A 20,229-nucleotide genomic window follows, 5' to 3' on the forward strand; every position below is an offset into this window, starting at 1 on the left:
TGTGTGTGTGTAGAGGCGTCTCATGACTCCACTATTCATTTTTATTCAGGTGAAGCAGCACCAGCTGCAGTATACGTACGTTACACACAGTACTTAAAACTTTAAAAACTTGTTCAGTGTTTGGTCAAGTACATATTTATGTTCTCGATAATTACATGTTGGTCTCCCTTCAATACAATGTAAGTAAAATGAGTAAGGTTCATGCAACCAAAGGCAAATTTGACTTGAGCAGTCAAACAGCTTTTTTAGACAGTTTTTAGTTTTATTAAAAAAGAAAATACATTTCATTTTAATACAACGTATTTCAGACAGTGAAAATGAAGACAATAAACAAAACAAGTCAAAGACCGGCTAATTTATTTAGAAATAGTTTATTTAGTGCATTTCTAGTTTGTCCACAGTAGGAACCAAAATATTAAGTAAATCTGTGCTCACATTGGTTAAAATGGTTCTGGTTCTGGTCCAACAACATTGGTCCACTCATGTTCTGGTGCAATACTATTGGTCCAGCAGTGTTCCCACTCCTCTCGCAGTTTCATATGTTCACTAGTGTTCTGGTACGACACTGTTGGCTCACTAGTGTTCTCTTTTGGTCAGGAACACGTATGACCAGAAAAAAAAAAAAAAAAGGACCCTCGGCATGCTGCTACTGAGCAGAGGTCCACAAGCTTCCATGCAACAACAAACAAACAAACAGCAAGGGACAACAACAACCAACGGAAAGGGGAAAAAACAGCATTGCTTGTAAGAAGTAAGCATGGAAGCATATACAGTAAACCTTTTTTATACCTGCTAAAGCCCTCAGGTGGTGATATACAACAGATCTTAAAAAGGTAAAATCCCCCCCCCCCGACCCAGACACATGCGTGCGCGCACACTCGCTCTGGTTTGCCCACACACACACACAACACACGCACGCTCTCACACAGGCGCACCTGCATGCAAACAAATGATCAGTCCTTATAAGTGTACAAGGATACGTTTGTCATTTTTAAAAATTATGACTTAACCCCATGAGCTCTGTGTAAACATAGCATACGGTAGATTAGATAAAGACTCCTTTCCTTCCTTTGTCGCTGTCTATCTCTCATGCCTTTTCACAGCAGTAACTTAGTTAATACTTGTACTCTTTGGTTCTCTGTAACAGTCTTATTATCGCACTATGTGACTGACTGACTCTATCTATCACGCTTTTTTTGTAAGACCTTGCTCCCTTGTTCTCTCTGGTTATTATACAGCAGGAAGAGGAGTCGAGGGAAGAGTTCTGCAGGTCCTGTCCCTCTGCAGACCAGAGCGGCAGTGCCAGGTCGATTGATTGTCCTTGATTTATTTACATCGTAGTCAGTCACAGTGGGCTCCGTGAAGTGGAAGAACACATTCCTGTCCTCGCTTCCTCCTCCTCCTCTTGCCCCTCACCAGCCTGATGTGTGGGCATGTCGGCCTGAGATCTGTAAGTGTGTGTGTGTGTGTGTGTGTGTGTGTGTAGGTGTATGTGTGAGTGTGCGTGTGAATTGTTAGGGGCTAGGATAAGTCATTGGTACTGGGCGATTTCCCTCCTCCGTTAAGTATAGCCGACGCGCTGCGGCTCTTGGTTGGTGTGCCACTGCCTGACCTTGAGAGTTCTGTCAGGTCATGGAGAGATGGCTCCCTATACATGGCCACTGCGTACACAGACACACACACACACACACACACACACACAAACGTTAGATTTTTTTCAACTGACAGGAATAAATAAACAACACTTAACAAACTGTTATTTCTGAAAAAAGCAAAAGACTCCTTTTTGTACTTAACCCTTAATTACCCAAGTTTGGCTTTTAGAGGCATAGGGAGCAATCAGCAAAGGAACAATTATTTTTATCAAGTTTTGTCAAGGACTAGTGATGATCTTAGGGGCCTCTAGCAGGGACATGGACTCAAGCTGATACGAGAAACTAGATGGTGTGAAACTTCCAAAATCATGACTGGTCCTCTCTAGTGTCTGTTCTTGTTTGTCTATTATGGGCTACTGTAGAAACATGGCAGGTCAACAAGGCATCAAAAGTAGAGGAGGACCCAGTTGATGAAAGGACCTCTTTCTAAAGCAGTGGTTCTGATCTGGTGGGTCGGGACAAAAAAGTGGATAGCAGAGTAATTTTCAGAAGGTCGCCAATGTTTGCCTGAATTTATTTATTTTTTGTTGCAAAAGTCTATGCTTTCAAAACATGTTCTGTCTCTCTGCTCTGTCACAGTGTGTTCCATCTGCACTAGTTTTCATCAAAGAAATCTTAATGTGTCCTTATTTCACGTTGAGGAGGTGATAGTGGGTCCTGAGGCTAGACCAATTAAGAACCACTGATCCAAAGCAACAAAACCTAAACTATTAATATTTGTAGGTGCTTACATACAAATGAAAACAAATCATAGAATGCTGAATTCATCAACACATTTATTTATCCATAAATCTTATTGACTGCTCCTTTGAGATGGAACCTTTAAAAAACAGTCCAATTACACAAACAGCAGGTTTGGGGCACGAGTTGAATTCATTTGCAGTCCTCTTTGTGTCCATCTGATGAATCTTAATCCAATAATTGCTCTCTTTGGCTCTGTTTGTGTGCCTACTATCTCCTTAGGGAAATATCTGGCTGTTTAGATGCTAAATGCTACACTGAGTTCGCCAGCTCTCTTACTATCGTGCTGTCTGCTTTTTGGTTTCGAGCAGGCAGCATACAGCAGGTTTTTAGAGCCTTTTCATAGTGATCTGCTGCCTGTAGCATTAATGTAGTCATTATGAATTTTTGAATATTAATCAAAAGCAATGTAATGTTTCAATGTCTTGTTTTTTCAGGTCTTTTCCTTATTACTCTATTTCTAAAATCCTTTTACTCATGTACTCACAAACGGATATACAAGCAAGGTCTCCTGTGGATAAATCACATAATATAATATTAAATATTCACAAACTGTGTAGGCAGTTGATGTTCTTCCAAGCAGAACATTTTGATAATACTCTGAGATTCTTAACACTTGATAGTCTGAGTTTTGGGTGAGCTCAAAGTAAACTGCACAGTACTGCCACAAGAACATGAGTAATACTGTTACTTATTCAATATGATTGAAATGTAACACTTAATCTTGAGCACAAACAACGCGTTTTAGGCATTGACGCACTTCACAGCTCCCAAAGCTATCAGTGAGAAGATTTTATACAAATGTAATGAGACAGAATTTTGGTTGATCATGTAAGAGATGGCAGAATCAGTGCTTTTTCAGTCTGATCCGGCTCTATTGGATAAATGTGGGGTAATGCATTTTATCATTCAGAGCCAGGCAGTCTGATAACTGTGATGTTTTTATTGTCATGATGCCAGGGAGATGCCATTGTCAATCAAATGTCCTCCAGTCCTGATAGAGCGCAACAGTTTTCAATGCTCACTTTTTCAAACAGTAACTGAGGATGTTTGCCTTAAATTGACACAAGTCATGAAGCATCAAAAATCCCCTATAAATATGCCTTTTTTTTCACAGTTGTCATGTTTTGACGAGGTACAGAAATGCATGTTGCATGCAGAAAGATGATCTCTGACTCTGTTGTTTAACTTTTACATTTCTAAATTGTTGTGTATCATTTCACTCCTAACTTTAGTTTGTCTCAGTCTGTGTTGTACTGCACAGTGCTTAAGTGTTTCATCTCCTTTGTAGTCTTACCTTTGAGTGGTTTGGGTATAAAGTGTGCTGCTGCTTTGTTCTTCTTGACGTGGTTCCCCTTCATGATCCCGCCATCCTTGTTGAGTCCGAGGTACCAGGCCCGACCTGAAGCCTGCTGCCGGTACAGCATGGAGGAGTAGGTGACGTAGTAGTTCTCAAACACTGACTCCTTGAACTTACACTCTGGGGTAAAGTGTTCCTGAGGAGACAACATGACACATTTAAGAACAAACCTGGAAAGACAGGTGACATGAAGGTAATCTAGTTAGTAGATATAAAGAGGAGAGAGGGTTAGCTGCAAAGGAGAAGTAGAAAAAAAGGGTTTGAGTTTTATAATATAAACTCCATCAAAATGTTTTTTTAATCATTCTTCCACCAGTATATATACATCCATCTCTTTAGATCATTATCTCGGCCAGGCTATAGTCTCAGAGAACAAACTGCACCAACTTAGGACAGCTGACATTTGCATTTCCTTATTCCTGCATCTCCATGGCAACCGGCTACTCCCTTGAATACCAACCAGCCCAGTGAGAGAAGGATGGTGCCCAGAAAGATACAGAAAAAATACTTTTTTTCGACATCATCCATTTATCCTGTAGACATTTTAATTACGTTTTTTTTTTTGTATGATTGATGCACGTTGTATGTACAGTACTATTAAATATCAGATGTGAAGATCAAAAACAAGTTAAATCAAGTGTTTTGACTGAAGCAAGTTAATCCAACTGTGCAGGAGTGGACATGACGGGTCAGGTTATTGTTTACGTGCCTGGTTGTTATTACATGGAGCTGTGTGTCATTTTTCTATTTCCTCTTTTTTAGTTTTCATCTTTTCGCCTTACATGCTGGTTTAGATTGCTCCAAGAGTTATTTTTGTTGATTCTCTTTTGTTATTGCTTCTACACCACCCACCACCACCGCTCAGGAGCTAAAGTGAAGCACTTAATACAGCTTACTGCAGCCAACAACGCCTTCTGACCGGCCTGAGAAGATATATGCACAGCGGGGATGCATTTGTAAATCTAGCCAAAAGAAAAAAGCATAAAGGCAAATTTCAAGGAGCTGTTTTTGCAAAAGGACACAAAGTGATCTTTCTATCAAATACTATGTGAATGGAGATAAACAAAAGGAGGCTTGAGGGTGATGTGAAATCAATCCTGCGAGGCCACAGTATCAGCGGGCAGATGAGGGAGGCTCAGACAAAAGATTATAAGAGCCAGTGGCAGCTGACTCACGACGCGGCTCTGCGGTTCAAGTATTGATACGATGATAGGAGGATAATGAGAGTGGTCACACTGATAGAGGCTGCTTCATTACTCAACCCGACTCAAAGACCAGGTTTTAGTCTCTATGCATTCCTAATGATGAAGATGATACTGACGGCCATGATGGTGTGTGACCTACAGAGGTGTAGAGAAAGCCTTCGTTGTTCATCGCCAGATACAGTTTGGTCTGGACGCCCTGGATGGCCACCACGCGGAGCCCCACTGGGATCAGGTTGAACACGGCTACACATACACACACAATACACACAATACACACACAGCAAACAAACAAGCCAGAGGGAAAAAGAGAGAGAAAAACTCCTCATCAATATCAATGTAGCATCTGGTTTGTTGACACCATCATTTCGCCTCAGGGACGCTTTATCACAAGATATCTAAGGGACCGAGGCTACAGAATAACACGAGTGATATAGAGACTGGTAATATGTCTTGGATTAAAAAGATAAGAACATTCATCAGGCATGCAGGAAAACCAGGTTTATGTATACACTTGGCAGAAGAAGGAAAAATATCAACAGAAGAGCCAAGAGGCAGAGCTGCAGCTGTGCTATCATCTTTCTTTACACTATAAACTTATCTGTCGCTATTTGTTCTATTAACTTGAGAATGCCCATCACGACTTGACAAATCCAAATAATTACATTTATGAGGAAAATAAGGGAAATTGAGTTTGACATTTTGCTTGACAACTTACTCAAGCAATGCGAAAAAACACTTTTGGATATTTGTCCTACTTTATGATCAATCAACTCGTCTTTTCAGAATGGGAACAAAGACGGGTCTCTTTAAACAACATCACAAAGGGTAAAGTCCAGTTTGTTCTGATATGGCGCGACATAATCAAAAATAAAGAGCAAGTACAGTGCCGCTAACATATTCAGGCTTATTGACACTGTAGCTTCAAGATGCTTGAAGGACGTCAGTTTGTCATTTTGCAGCACAACTCAGAGACATACGGTGATCTAGTGAAACAGTGTTAAAGCTGTTCGGGCTTTAAACTCTTAGATTACAGTGAATATGGCCTCTGTAAACAGATATCTGCATATGAATGCAGAATTTGCAAACAAGGGACAAAATGTTGGTATGAAGGCCTTCTGGTGTCTGTTTGTAGAAAGCAAATCCTGTTTGAGTGGGCTGCAAAACTGTCAGTGAGTGTAGAGAGCTAAAGAGGTGGAAAACACAAGCCAAAAACACAATATAAGACCCTTTCTACACATACAGTCCTGAAAATGCATTGAAATTTTGAGCACAGCCTTCATGCGACATTTTCCTAAATTGACCTTTCACATATATCCCTCACAATATAATATGTGAAAGTATTTGTGTGTATGTGGGGGACATCTATGCACACATGCATGCATGTCTACTTTTTTTAAATATATTTTTAAAAGAAGTCTGTAATCTGTTGTCCTTAGATGCTGAGTCACCATCATATTACTGTATCATCCACTGATTTTTAAACTCAGGTAAAAACAAGGGGAGGTAGACAGGACTGAGCTCAGGTTATATTCGAGAATATCTGAATGCATGAAGGCTTCACGATGCAATGTACACTGTATATAATATCTACTACAGTCCCTGCATGTTCCTGTAAATTAATCAACGTAACTTTACTGAAAAGATCAGTAATCAAAGCCCTTTACGGCTCACTCCCTACTTATCCCTACTTCCTGCCAGTCACTGGCTGTTATTGCAGCGACTCTCGTCTACTATGACGTCATGTGCATACTCTCTATTGACAGTATAAACAAAGCATGTCAAAACTGGTACTGGTGAGCATGAAATAGTATGAATACTATGAAGCAGCTTTAATATAAAAAACTGCTCACTTGCAGAGATTTTTTCTGAATATTACAGAACCTGTTGCATCTACACATCATTTTTTACCATATTTTACTGGGGGGTTGGCAAGAAAAACATCTTGAAAATGATGAGAAAATCAGGGGGAACACTTTCATCCAATAACAATTTTTACCCCACCCAAAAAATATGGGGACTTTTTCAGAAGAGCAATGCATGTGTGGACGGTCTTCAACAACTGACGGAAAAATATTGACCTTTTTTTAAATTCTACAAATCAGAACCTGAAAAATTGTCTAATTCAAAGGATTTTCCAGGGATGTGATAAAGGCTCTAGAGTGCTTTTAAAGATACACGTTTTTGTGTGCATCCAAAGATGACATCATAGCATTCATGCTATGATCATATTTTTTATTTTCCACTGTGGTTTGCATTCAGTGAGCACAAGCAATGAAATGATTGATACGTTTCACAGTAAAAGCTCTGCAGCAGAGGCGTAATTATTTCAGACAGTTTGATGACTCAGTGCCTTGTTTAATTATATCAATTTAGGCACCATGTTTTTTTTTTTATAATGACTGGTTAAATGGATACTGGATTACATGGATTACTATTTAAATCCAGTTATGATCGTCTGGTTTTATGTTGGTGGGCCTTTACATGATGTATACACAATGTAACCATCTAATTAAAGAGCACACATTCTTTAGCGCTGCTTTTTTATCTGTTTTCACACAACAGTTGGTGGCCTAAGAAGTGGCAGAGATTAATGTGTGAAGCAGAAAACGCCAACTGTTCACTCGAAGGAGAGTGATCGTCGTCTGAACCACGACAGCAGAAGTGAATTAGCCGTATCCATCACACATTGTAGCCTGTGCATTTTTTTTTGTGTGTGAGAGAAAAAAGAATTAGATATGGCAAGAGAAATGTATTATCTTCACTGGTTCACTTCAACCTGGTGTCTTTCATTAGGTCACACATTTGAACCTGAGAATGTATCCTTTATTGATTTCTTTAACAAGGAAACATTTAACACAGATAGATTGCCATCTGACCTTTGGAGGGAAACCGGCACCTGTTTACTAATTAAATGAACACTTGACATGTTGTCAAGTGAATGTCTGAGTGAAACCTCCACATCAGACAGATGTCCACAGGGTGAAGCTTATCACAAAATTGGATTTGAATTGGTTTTGGATGAGAACTGCAAAATGGGCAAATGGGAATTAAACTAAATCACACCTTGCTAGATATCGCGCTTTCAACATGTTGAAATACTCTGCTGTAGCTCAGAGTAATATTAGAATCAAAAGAAAGGTTTGTGTCAGTCACTAATCTACATTTATAGGTGTCAAACCTCTTGGCTTTCCCTCATGTATTTATCTACTTTTTTTATACCAGAAATTAATGCATAGTATAAGGCATGCTATTTAAATAGTTTCATTGGCACAATACACATTTCTCTTTCCATTTCTAATAAGTTTAGTTCTCTAAAGTTGTTTATAACACTAGTTAACCTGTGTTTATTGACAGAAATGTGTCTTCCATGGTCAAAGTTATTTTCTGTACCAGAAATATCAAACATTTGCTGGTTCCTGAGGCTAAAATGGGAGATTCGATGCCTGTTTCGCAACATATTTATTAAATGCTTAATCTGTAGGTTTTAAACTGTTGTTCGGGTAAAAGAAAAAAAATTAAACCTGTGTAATGGAAACCTTTTGATTGCCATCATTATCATAGGTAAAGAGTTGGACTTACCATATGTGCTATCTTCATCCTTGGTTCCATCAATGGTGCCGTCAGGCTGCATCTGCAGCTGGAAGCCCTGTCGACTGGAGAGCCTGGTCACAATGCCCTTCAACTGGGGCTCTGAGAAGAGGAGAGGAGATGGGAAACATTGACTGCATGCATTCCTTAAAACGGTCATGTGATCATATGAACCAAAACCAGCAGTCTGCAAGAAGCTGGAAGTGTCAGAAGAGAAGCTGTTTATGTTTCCATCACAGGGCCTTCTGGGCCTGGGATCGATCCCTGAACCCTTAACAGTGTACACTGTACACTGTGGCCCACACCTAAGTCCCATCTTACCTTATGTAAGATATGTAGCATAATATGAGCTCATGAATATACCGAAGTAAGGATCTCTATTATCCAAAATTTTTATCAGCTACACACACATGCTACTCTGCAATGGACCTCTAAAAAGTTGTTTACGTGTGATGCTTGTGGCTTCATGCAACAGGAGAGTGTCAATGAAGTGATGAAGGAGAAGCCTGAATAATGGGATAAAATGGTGTTGGTCGGCGGAGGTGATGGTGATGGTACTGCTGCTGGTGGTTGTGGTGATGATGATTGGGTGGGGGTTAAAGCCCATCTCTCCCCTCACTCTCGGACCTGGTGGTCGCCTTCTCTTCCGTTTCTTCCTTGATCCAAACAATTTAACACGCGAGAAGACGTTCAGCTTGCTCGGCTTCTCGTTGGTGCCTTTGCTGTTGCTCGGGCTGCCGCCGCCGCCGCCGCGGCACGCGTTTGCCTTCTCGCGCTCCCTCGCCTGCCGCTTCTGGCGGATCAGGGAGCTGGCTATCGCCGCTGCCCGGGACATGTTCCCACGGTGGAGCGAAACAAGGCTGTGCGCCCCGGTTGAAGAGTAAGTGGGGGTCGCGGATAAGGCGTTACGGGGTAGCGGGAAAGTCTACGCCACCCACAGCTCAGTTCGCATCACACACCGGACGCTGCAGTCTCACAGATATCCGTGATTTTAAAATCCGGCCACAATCATCCATCATCAGTGCGTCCATGCGCTTCAAGGAAGTCGTTAAACAAATCCAGTAATGTGCCAAACTGCGAGCCTTAACGACACCGCCTCATATCCCCCCAAAAAAAGGGTTCTGAGTTGCAAAGCTGTCTGCTTCCCCCCTCAGGTGATTCTTCGGGCTGTCCCGGAAGAGGGGAGCTGGCTGCAGAAGGATCTAGTCCCGGGTCCAAGAGGCGAATCAACAGCTTACGGACGTTGGTTTGAACGACACTGGAGCTTGTTGTTGCTGCTCACTGCAGCTGCTGCCGCTCTGCGCCGCTCCCCCGGTACTGCTCCGTAGTTCGACGCGCTCCGTGACACAAATGCAGCAACCGGAATGTTTGTCAATGAAACAGCTCGGAGCCGGTTCAGAGAGAGGAGAAGGATCATGATGCAGCCGTGCCGTTCATAAAACTGCTGCAGCCCTCCCTGCCCGCCCCGAGGAGAACGAAGAGAGAGAGAGAGGGGGGGGGAGCTTCTGTTGGTATGTGTGTTGGGGTGTTAAAGAGGGGAATTTTTGCTTATTCTTTCGCATAGGGCACCTGTAACCCCGAGCCCCACGTGGCATGATATTTACATGTTTAATCATACAATGATGTGTGATAGGCAGGGAGATTGATTGGAGGGGAGGGGGGAGGGGGTGGAGGGATGGAGAGGGATGTAGGAGGAGGAGTGAATGGAAAAAAAACTGTCAGAAAAAAAGAGGGAGCTAGGAGACAGACAGGTGAATGAATGAGAGGAAAAATAATGGAAAGAGGGGGTGGGGGCCGGAGAAAGAAAATGAGATATTGAGTGAGTTGTGTATGTGAGTGTGATAGAGAGAGCTTGAGAATATACAGCCTACAAATAGATTAGAAAAATAGAATGATGGATGAAAGAGGGGAGGTACAAATCTAAAAGAGGCAAATGAGCAAGAGGACAGGAGGGAGAGAAAAAAGGATTGCGTAGAGATAGAAAGAATAATGGTGATAGAGATAAAAGAAGCTTCAATAAAAATTATGGGAAAATAAGAAATAAAGAGAGAGAAATTGAGTAATGAGAGAGTTGGGGGGGTGTGAGAGAGAGAGAGAAATTGAAAATAGAGAGGGAGGGAGAAAGGAGGGGCTCTTCTCTTATTTTGGTGCAGAGGTTTACTCCTGCTGACAAGCTGCAGCAAGAGAGGAGAAGGTGAAAAACCGAGCAGCACTTCAGCGTGGATGAGTTGTGACATTTTCTCAATGTTCACATAGCAGTCAAGGCAGACACACACACTCACACATGCATGCATGTCTTCTGGCCACAGGCAGCCCCCACAGCAGACAGCTGCACAGCTGTCAGAGAAAGACAGCTACACTGGCGCATGGCAACTGCAACTCCAAATGGTTCTGCATTAGGAGGAGGACAAGGAGGTGGATGAAGACTCGCAGCAGAGGTCGACCTGTGAGCACCTGGCGCCCAGCAGCAGGCGCAGCCGATGCATGCTGTTCCACTGTGGGAAAAGTGAGAGAAAATCGATGGCTAAAGATGAAGGAGGATGTCTTCAGCAGTAAATTAGGCAACTGAGGCGGAGGTGAACTCAGTGTGCTGCAGCCCACTGTGGAGATAAAGCAGTGGTTGGAGGGGAAAGTGATGAACTGTGGACAGAAGCTGGGTTCAGAACTTGGTCACTGAGTCGGAATCGTTTGGCATGAAGGAGCTGAGGAGCCTTATGAGTAGGTAAGCCCCATTTAAATGAGCTGGTAAATGTAGTTTTTGTGTGAATGTGAAGCTCAACCTGCAAGCTATGAAACTGCAGGGATACTTCAGCCATAAAGGATTCCATAACTAATCCATGATGTCATCTGAAACATCCAAATATGTGAGCAAACGTGTTAAAACCACTGTAATGAAATGCATGAAAGCTAAGCCCTTTCCTTCATCATTCATTTATGACATCCTTTTAAAAGCTAACCACATGTCCCTAAAAGCACAAGCCAACACACAGATAAGGAAACACAATTTCATTATACAAGCTGCAGGGAAAACATACCATATAGAACTGCAAATTCTTAATTTCCTTTGCTGTAAATTTGCAATCAACTAAAATTCAAATGTATACAAAAAAAGGAAACCAATAACAAAATGGAATGATGAACCAGAACAAAGGCACAAAAAACTAGTATACTTCCAAGATTGAAAAACAACGCTACTGAAAAAACACTTTAAATTATTTTTGTGTCAACAACTATAACATACCCCTGTAAGAATTTTGAAGTTATGGCAATGATAAGCATTTAAGCTGTTGGACCCAGTGGGTAAAAACTTCAATGATTGTTTGGAGCTCTTGCGCCCCCTACAGGCAGTGACATGTCAAGAAAAAAACTTGGAGGTGAGAGGTAATCCTGACGCAGAAAAATAGAGTCTATTTACCACAGACACCCGCAAAGAGTCCTTACACTGTGTGTGTGTGTGTGTGTGTGTGTGTGTGTGTGTGTGTGTGTGTGCGCGCGCGCGCGCAACCACTCTTCTGTAATTACATCAGTTACACACTTTGCGGAAAACCACTGAGACTTTTAGAAAGTGTTAGCCATGGAAAGCTGCACAGAAATACACGTTAAACGGTTAGTCTTGTTTTTTTAGAGGAGAAAATATTACAACTCGCCTTGAGGGTCAACATGAAGCTTGAAAGAACGCGCAAAAAGCTTTGTTACAGGTGCTCGGCAGGTTTGGTGTAAATTATTTAAACAGTGCTTCCAAAATATTGCTATTGTGTTTTTTTTTTTTTTTTTTTAATCTTTAGTTCAGAAATGATTTCAAAGTTGCCTTGTGAAATATGCCCTTCAAGATCACTTTAAGATTTTGTTTTTGCAAGATGCCAATAATAAATAAGAATATTATGAGACACCAAAGCGCATCATCTTTTAAAGTGACTATACGTCTATTAGACGTTATTTAATCTATTTTCCGTTTCATCGTGTGCAGCACAAGGGCGCGCCCGGTGCTGCTTTCAGCACCATGGACAGCGCTTCAAACTGCCCACACGTTTAAAACAGAAATTAACTGACTTTAAGTGAATTGCATAAAGACATAAAAGATCATAACATATTTTGAGTTAATTTTTAAGTCTCCTCTTTATCTAAAACACATGCAAAACACCTTATCATGGACTACAGAAGATCCCTTTGGAGTAAAATACAGCGTGTTGACCAGGTACACCGTTCTTGCAGCAGCATACTCCCAAAGCACAGAGTCGCACTAAAAGTTCAATAACTTCCGCAAAGATTTTTTTTTTTACAGAAGAACAAAATCCCGGATTAACATGGATCACTGAATCGCTCCCCTCGGACATACCTGAGGTGGATCGTCGGAGAGGGAAAGTCATGCTGCGCCCGTGGAGGTCCGGAGCTTTGTGCTCGCGACTTTTTCGCACTTCCTGTTGTACGCTACCCGACGAAAAGAGGAGGAATTACTGAAGTTCAAAGTAGAGACAATTCTCTATGGTATTGGATCCATTAAGGCCGCGCACATGGCGTTTGACTTGAGATCATTACAGAACATTAGAGGCCATTAGGCCTTCGGAAGCGGTCATTAATGATTCATCTCAAGGCCCCGCTGATCTGGCACAACAAGAGAAGGAGGGAGCCAACAGGCCGGTCCCAAGTCCAAGAAGCAATCCAGGAGGAATAGTACGCGCGTGTGTATGTGTGTGTTAACAGAACTGTGACATACCACTACAACAGACCTGTCCGGAAACACACATTTCAACATCTTATATTGACATACAATGAGGACTTTCTATTGGCCTCCCAACTGCCCCTCACTTTAACAAAGTTCCCTCCATCATGATACAAAAAAAATACAAAGCCAAAGTTCTTCATTGCAGATAAAATAAAGCCATTGTTATCTTTTTTTTATGTGTATGATTTAACTTGTTGCAGGCTTCAATGCTGAGGAGTTGTAGATGGGAATTTTCAGATTTTTCTTTAAATGAAAACAGAAAATATTCATCAAAAAAAGTTGCTCTTACAAAACCAAACTGTAAAAGCTGTAACATGCTGGGCATTGTTATGATCAAGATATCTTTTCTGCCTTTGTGATGCATCAATCCTTAGTCAAATTGACAGAGTGATTGGGCCTATAAGAACTGAAACTGAATTAAACAGAATATAGCCTGACTCCTGTTTCCATTTTGAGAGGATTTAAAAAGCTACAACGCTATACAGCTGCAGTTGATTCTATTTGCATGATAACGCTCTTTCCCCCCCCCCCCCCCCCAAAAAAAAAAAAAAAAAACCTCACCTTAAAATCATAGATTTATAAATTATGTTCAGTAGAGAGACAAACTTACACAGCTTCCAAACATATAAAAACGCTCACCTCATAGCTTTACACTATAGCCTATCTCTCTGCGGTTATAGGCTATCATCAATTCTCACAATTGAAGCACATTATTTAGTAACCACACTCAGACAAACGCTGCTGGTCCAGGATTACACACAGTCTCTACATAGCCACACATAACCGTCTATCATTAGCCCATTACGTTGTTGTGCTTCCTGTGAAGCAGCCAGCCAAACACAACAGCATCCAGAGATGATAAAGATATTGTTACAGATAGCCTAGAGTCTACAGTATATACAGCAGGGCAGGATGCTGTAAAAGTTTGCAGATGGCAATAAAGCAGGATGTTGTAGCAGAACATGTACACTCAGCAATTTGAAAAGTGAATTCTTTAGAAAAAGCTGTGTCTAAGTTATCTTTGAAATAAATGTGCTTTGTATATTTCTGTGAGGCTGCAAAACAATATTTTCAGGGAAACAATCTTATCATTATTTCTGCACATAGCATCGTCATAATTATTGTATTATTGCTTCCTGTGATCAGGAAACAACTCGATTAGATCAAGCAGATTGTTGGACACGGTTTTCCTGTGTTTGTTTTTCTTTCCTTCTTTTGGTTATCTTTTTGTTTCAGATCGACTGCAGTGTCATGAACAAACACAAAGGGCCCTCTAAAATAGCTTTGTAGCTTTGGCTTGAAATAGCAGACCTCAAAGATGGCAGCAGGTAGAGTTTGGCAACGGCTTCCAGGCCAATAGCCTGGGCAGACAGCCAACGGCTAATCAATGGAGCATTTTGGATATCATCAGCTGTCATTCACTACCAGTGATTCAAATAATTCGCCACTAGATGGCGCCAAATTATCAGCTAGCAAATAAAAAGAGAGCGCTGGTGATAATTGCTAAGTATGTTTCTCGGCTATTCAAGGAATCCTCAGTCTTTTTTTTTTTTTTGCACATGATTTAAATACGTGTGCAACTTAACCAGAATGTTGAATGTTTTTAAGATTTCATTATGGACCTACACACTATATCTAGAGATCTAGATCTATTGGGTGGTTGTATGTTTTTCTTGATATAAACGGGCTCCTATCTCTTCGTGTGATACATTAAAGAAGGAAATCAACTTTATAATGTTTTGTATAAAAATCAGGGTTCATAAAGAATAATGTCTCTATACTGAATCACTTCCCCCCCCCCCCCCCCCCCCCCACACACACACACACACACCAACAGTTATAATCCCCATCTATAGACCTAATCTCCTTAAGAACAAGATGTTAATGAGGTCTTGTTCTACCCAAACTTAATCCTTATTGCTACCATTATTATATACAGAACACTACAAGGTGACATATCACCCGAATTCCTGTCAAGGGGAAGTTTGTCATTGCTGGATATATTTAAATCAAAAAGTCAAACACACTTGACACATTTTTACAACCGTGAGATCACATACTTCTTCAGTCTCCTTTTTTTCTTTAAGTAACTGAAAAAGTATCTGTTTAACTCAACATATGTGTCCCCTTTTATGCACGCTTTGTCTTGAGAGTGATTCTATTTTAGGTCATCCAAAAAAATACAAACGCTCAGCAAAATACTAATATCTAAACAATGTGTTGCACCAATGTATAGATTAGGTAATGAGTCATCTCTGTGCTCTCTTTGAATGTTGTCTCCTTCAACTAAAATGGAAACTTGGTTCTCTGTTATTGTACACACTGAAAACAGCCTCCCTTAAGATGTGTTGAGTCACCAGTGTAAACTTTAATAGCCGATATCATGTCTCATAAAAGTAGTTTATTTGTGTAGTTTTGCAGTAAATGAGTGCATGTTGTGCTGGGATCCATCGACATGGCATGTTCTGTCTGTCAGGTAGGTTTATCATCCTATAAATCACTCCTTCCTGTTTATTGACTTGGTTTTGAAGAGGTGGTTTGTATGCTTTAAAGGTGCTTTATGAGTTAAGGTCACAATAAATAAGGTTTATTGCTATTTTGCGTCCAGCCACCAGTGTCAAGTGAACACTCTATTGCTATATCCATCCATAAACTGTATAGGCTATGTATCAACCCACTGATTCAATTTTGTAGCAGAAAAAGTGTAAATCATTATAACTTAGAATCTTTTTCCAGCGTAAACTCTGACCAATAAATTATTTATCGAGCTATGTCTAGTTATTTTATCTATTTATATTTTACAGTGTCTGCTTTACCGAGTGTTCATTCATTGATAGTTTTTAGGATGTACAGTTTTATGTGACTCTGCAAAATCTTGATAATATACCCGAAAGTAAACTTAAGGGAATAAATTGCACTCTGCAGCCCAGATAGGGATTGATCACCATAGATATAAACACAATATATGTTAAATAAATATTTATACATGTATATGCACACACACACACACACACACACACCTAAACACACACACACACACACATGCATACATACATACATACATACATACATACATACATACATACATGCATACATACATACATACATACACGCATACATACATACATACATACATGCATACATACATACATACATACATACACGCATACATACATACATACATGCATACATGCATACATGCATACATACATGCATACATACATACATACATACATACATGCATGCATGCATACATACATACATGCATACATGCATACATGCATGCATACATACATACATGCATACATACATACATACATACATACATGCATGCATACATGCATACATACATACATACATACATACATACATACATACATACATACATACATACATACATACATACATACATGCATACATGCATACATACATACATATATTCACACAATCAAAGGGGAAAACCAGACAAATGCATTAAACATTTAGCTGTTCTGAATTCCTTTGTCACCTGTTGTGTATCTCTAACGCGAAAAACAAAGTTCAAAATATTTGGTGGCAAAGTTCAAATAATTAACTTGGCTAAACATGTCTTCGCCTCAAACCACAGGGGGCGGTAATGAGTCTTTTTTTTGGGGGGGGGGGTGAACCCTTTTTAATGAAGAAGAAGATGTCGCGTTTGGAAAACATGGACAAGTGGAAGTGACTGAGGTGAGAGTCGAGCACGATGTATTTGCATGGTTTTAGATAGTATATTTTGATGTAATATGTAATACAATGTCAAGAGCAAACACTGACTGCTTTGTTTGTCAAATGTTCGTCCTGATAACGTGCTTACCGAACAGCACAAAGCCACTTTCTTTGTTTTCTTACCAACTTTAAACTAGTTTGAGGTTAAACATCTGACTGATCCAGTAGTTTATTTACTGTTGTCTAACATTTGAAGAGGTACTTTTGACTCTCTCTTTCTATTTGGACTCATTTTGACCTTAAAGGATTTCTATCTTTCGAGGCTGATAATTGATTCGCTCCATCAATGAGTAGACTACTTTTAAATAAATAATACGAAGGCCAGAGAAACCGGCTTATTTGTTAAACCCTTTCTCGTGTTACTGTATCTAATGCTTTGTGTCTTTATATTATTTAATTATTGGGCTTTCACAGTGTTTTCTGATTTGTAATTATTAGCCTGCCATCAGCTTTGTTGTAAAGAGATGTGTGTTTTTGCTGACTTCAAGTGTGTTTAGCTGACTCAGCTCATTTGGGACCAATACCGTTTTTTACAGTCTATCATGCAGACATACAGAGAGTAACATTTACTAGACATACACTCTTCAAATGTACTCACGTGGAGGTCGTATAAAATGTTTTACCACATAAACTAAATCTAAAATCATTGGTTAAAAAAAAGCCAGCGGAATCGAAAATTAAGATATTTCAGGTGGAATTACACAAACATTTTTTTACAGGGGGGTATACTATTGAGGCTACTTTATTCAATTAGCCATCCACAATCATAAGGATTCATCAACACTATCCCATGGGTGCATTTTCTTACTCATTGTGTTACTGCAAAACCAATGTTAGATGGATTTCCACCATCAAGCATTCTATCATGCGTTTGTAAAAACATTTCTACTGTCACTAATGCTTATTACACCTCTGTTTGGTGTTATTAAAATCCATGGATGTGGTATTTTTTGTGCCTTTTTATGAATGGGTGCGGGTCATATGCATAGATTATGATGCACACGCACTGGGAGCTTGCGGGCAACACCCTTTTCTGTCTCCATGGCAATGAGTTTCCCAGTTTCCATTGCGGTGTGTCGCGCGTCAATTTTATTGCAACCCAGAGAGAATAGAAAAAAAAATGTGTGTATTAAAACGCTGAAATTAGATGCTTGGTACACAAATTCATCTTTGGGGAAATAATAGCTTCATTCAGTGTTTAACAAGATCGGCATTTTGGAGGTTTCTTTTAGCACAATATAATAAAGGTCTATGCTTCTTTTACACGCGGATGTAAAGTGAAATGTTGTAACTGCAAAGACATTCAGTTTGTTCAACTGTTCAACATTACCTATACATTATTCTCGGGGCTGTCGCATGTAGCCTACAGTTTGTGTGCCCTGTAGTCTGCTCTAAAGCCAAGTATGCTGATCTCAGCAAATTCCAAGCAGAGGTTGATCCTTTATGGTGGCAACATGGCAAACCGTGACATTAGATCTTTGCTCGTATCATCACTCACCTTTAGCGGCATGGTCCTCTTTGCTTTTCGTTTTTCCGCTCATGGAGCTCCGCTGCTGCTGCTGCTGCTGGTGGTTGAATCAAAGTTTCTGAGAGAGATGAAGGACCGTGATTTTACTTTTTCATCCTCCTCAGGTTTGTTTTTATCCCCTCTTCACACGTCAGTCCTCACACTCCCTCTCGCCGTCCCTTCCTCTGTTCTCTCAGCCTCTTTTTCCACAGCCTGTCCCTGTATGAGAGCCCGTTGTGCCTCCACATGCCACTATGAGCAGGAGCGCTCTTAAATGTGCACGCGCAGAAACTCCCCCCCACACGCGCGCACTGAAAGACAAAGAATGGTTTTATGCACGTGTCACACGAAGCAATAAACATGAACTAAAAACATTTAGCTAATAAACACTGTGTCAGTATGACACATTTGTTCTTTTAAGCGTATCACTAGACCTGCAAACCTTTTATGAACAGCATCGCATTTACTGTTATGATTCAGTTTATTATGATGTGTAATTAGCAGTGTTAAGATCATCGTTGATTTATACTGACTTTAATATAAGCCATAACCTCTTGAAAAGTAAGACCAAAACAACTCTTTATTAATATTTAACTCTTGGCTTATAAGCAGGAACATGTCTTACTATAAGTTGATTGATTATGAGAAAAAGCCCACAACCCTTTATTGTGACAGTTTTATTATGTGAATGGTGGCTTAGGAAAATGTAAAAATGAGACCTCCGTGTTCAAACGTTAGCAGATCATTGAAAAAGGTTTAAATAAATAAGATTAAGATTTTCAATTACTTATCCTAGTCTGTTAGATATAATATATGTATTTAGTCTGTTTCGATGGATCCTACTGAAGAATTAATAGAGCCAACTGTTTCCATACTGTAACGACCAATATGTAATTCAGACACAGTGTTTAAAATTGGTACTGCAATCCAAATCCAAAGCAATGGAGAGAGCTATGGCCCACCCCCTCCTTCCTAGACACCCAGGTTGCCATGTTGTAGACATGGAAGCTTCAGTGTTTAGCCAGCTCTGTGTCGCCCTTGAAGCCTTTCTGTCTTCCGAACGTTCTCAAATTTTCAAAAGCGTCTCCAGTATTAATCCTTGTTTTACCTTGTTTCTGGCCCTGGAGCTTATTAGAAAAATGCCAAGCTCGAATCACCCATGTTGCTTGCCTGCTTTTATATCTGCAACACCTGTTGGTTTGCTGTTTGCCTGGTAAACCAAGGGATCTCTGTTTAGGGGTGTCTTAAAACCGCTCATTCCAGACCCAAATGGAAACTTATGAGGGGGACATACTGACTATTGAATTGTTGCCGGAGAGGCCAGCACTGAAAGATATTTCCTAAATGTGTGATGATCTAATAAGGTCATTCTATGATTTGATTTAGTAGATGTCTTACATTATTTACTCCTTTCATGTTGTGCTTGTTGACATCTATAAAGCATCTGTAGATAAAACACTAATTAAGTTATCACTTACAGCCTATACATTCCTGCTGGGGGGGGGCTAGTTAGTGTGTAGATCCGGACTGAGTATATTCGTATAAGATATGTAGCAATACAAAGACAAGTGTGAGTTTGAACCTAATTGAGTAAAATAAGAACTGTTAGGTTACGATAGTAAGTCACACATCAACCTCTTACCGACTAAAAGAAGGTCATCACACTCAGAAGGTTGTCTTATCCCATATATGCACATCAAGCT

The 20,229-nt window shown here is 40.2% G+C and overlaps 1 protein-coding gene across 2 annotated transcripts; it reads right to left on the reverse strand.

Annotated features, from left to right (window-relative positions):
• Positions 1-311: 311 nt before the first annotated feature.
• On the reverse strand, positions 312-18,836 carry fgf13b (fibroblast growth factor 13b). Of its 2 annotated transcripts, none has more exons than XM_079356180.1 (5): positions 18,518-18,836; positions 8,541-8,651; positions 5,101-5,204; positions 3,694-3,892; positions 312-1,661 (listed from the first exon to the last, which is right to left on the reverse strand). In XM_079356180.1, exons 1-5 carry the CDS (start codon positions 18,558-18,560, stop codon positions 1,522-1,524), a joined length of 597 nt encoding a protein of 198 aa, XP_079212306.1. In that variant the 5' UTR covers positions 18,561-18,836; the 3' UTR covers positions 312-1,521. The 2 variants fall into 2 exon arrangements, with proteins under 2 accessions (XP_079212306.1, XP_079212305.1); XM_079356179.1 differs by lacking the exon at positions 18,518-18,836 and adding an exon at positions 9,177-10,151.
• Positions 18,837-20,229: the final 1,393 nt, after the last annotated feature.

This window comes from Symphodus melops (genome assembly GCF_947650265.1).
Source record: "Symphodus melops genome assembly, chromosome: 11".
In the NCBI taxonomy this organism is placed as follows: Eukaryota; Metazoa; Chordata; class Actinopteri; order Labriformes; family Labridae; genus Symphodus; species Symphodus melops.

Bases quoted from the DNA above. Each gene is read 5' to 3' on its own strand.
- fgf13b (XM_079356179.1), bottom strand. From the start codon at position 9,384: ATGTCCCGGGCAGCGGCGATAGCCAGCTCCCTGATCCGCCAGAAGCGG. The intron at 8,652-9,176 runs GTCCGAGAGTGA...TCCTCTTCTCAG, and splicing joins GAAGAGAAGGCGACCACCAG to AGCCCCAGTTGAAGGGCATT. The intron at 1,662-3,693 runs GTAAGACTACAA...CTGTGTACGCAG, and splicing joins TATACCCAAACCACTCAAAG to TGGCCATGTATAGGGAGCCA.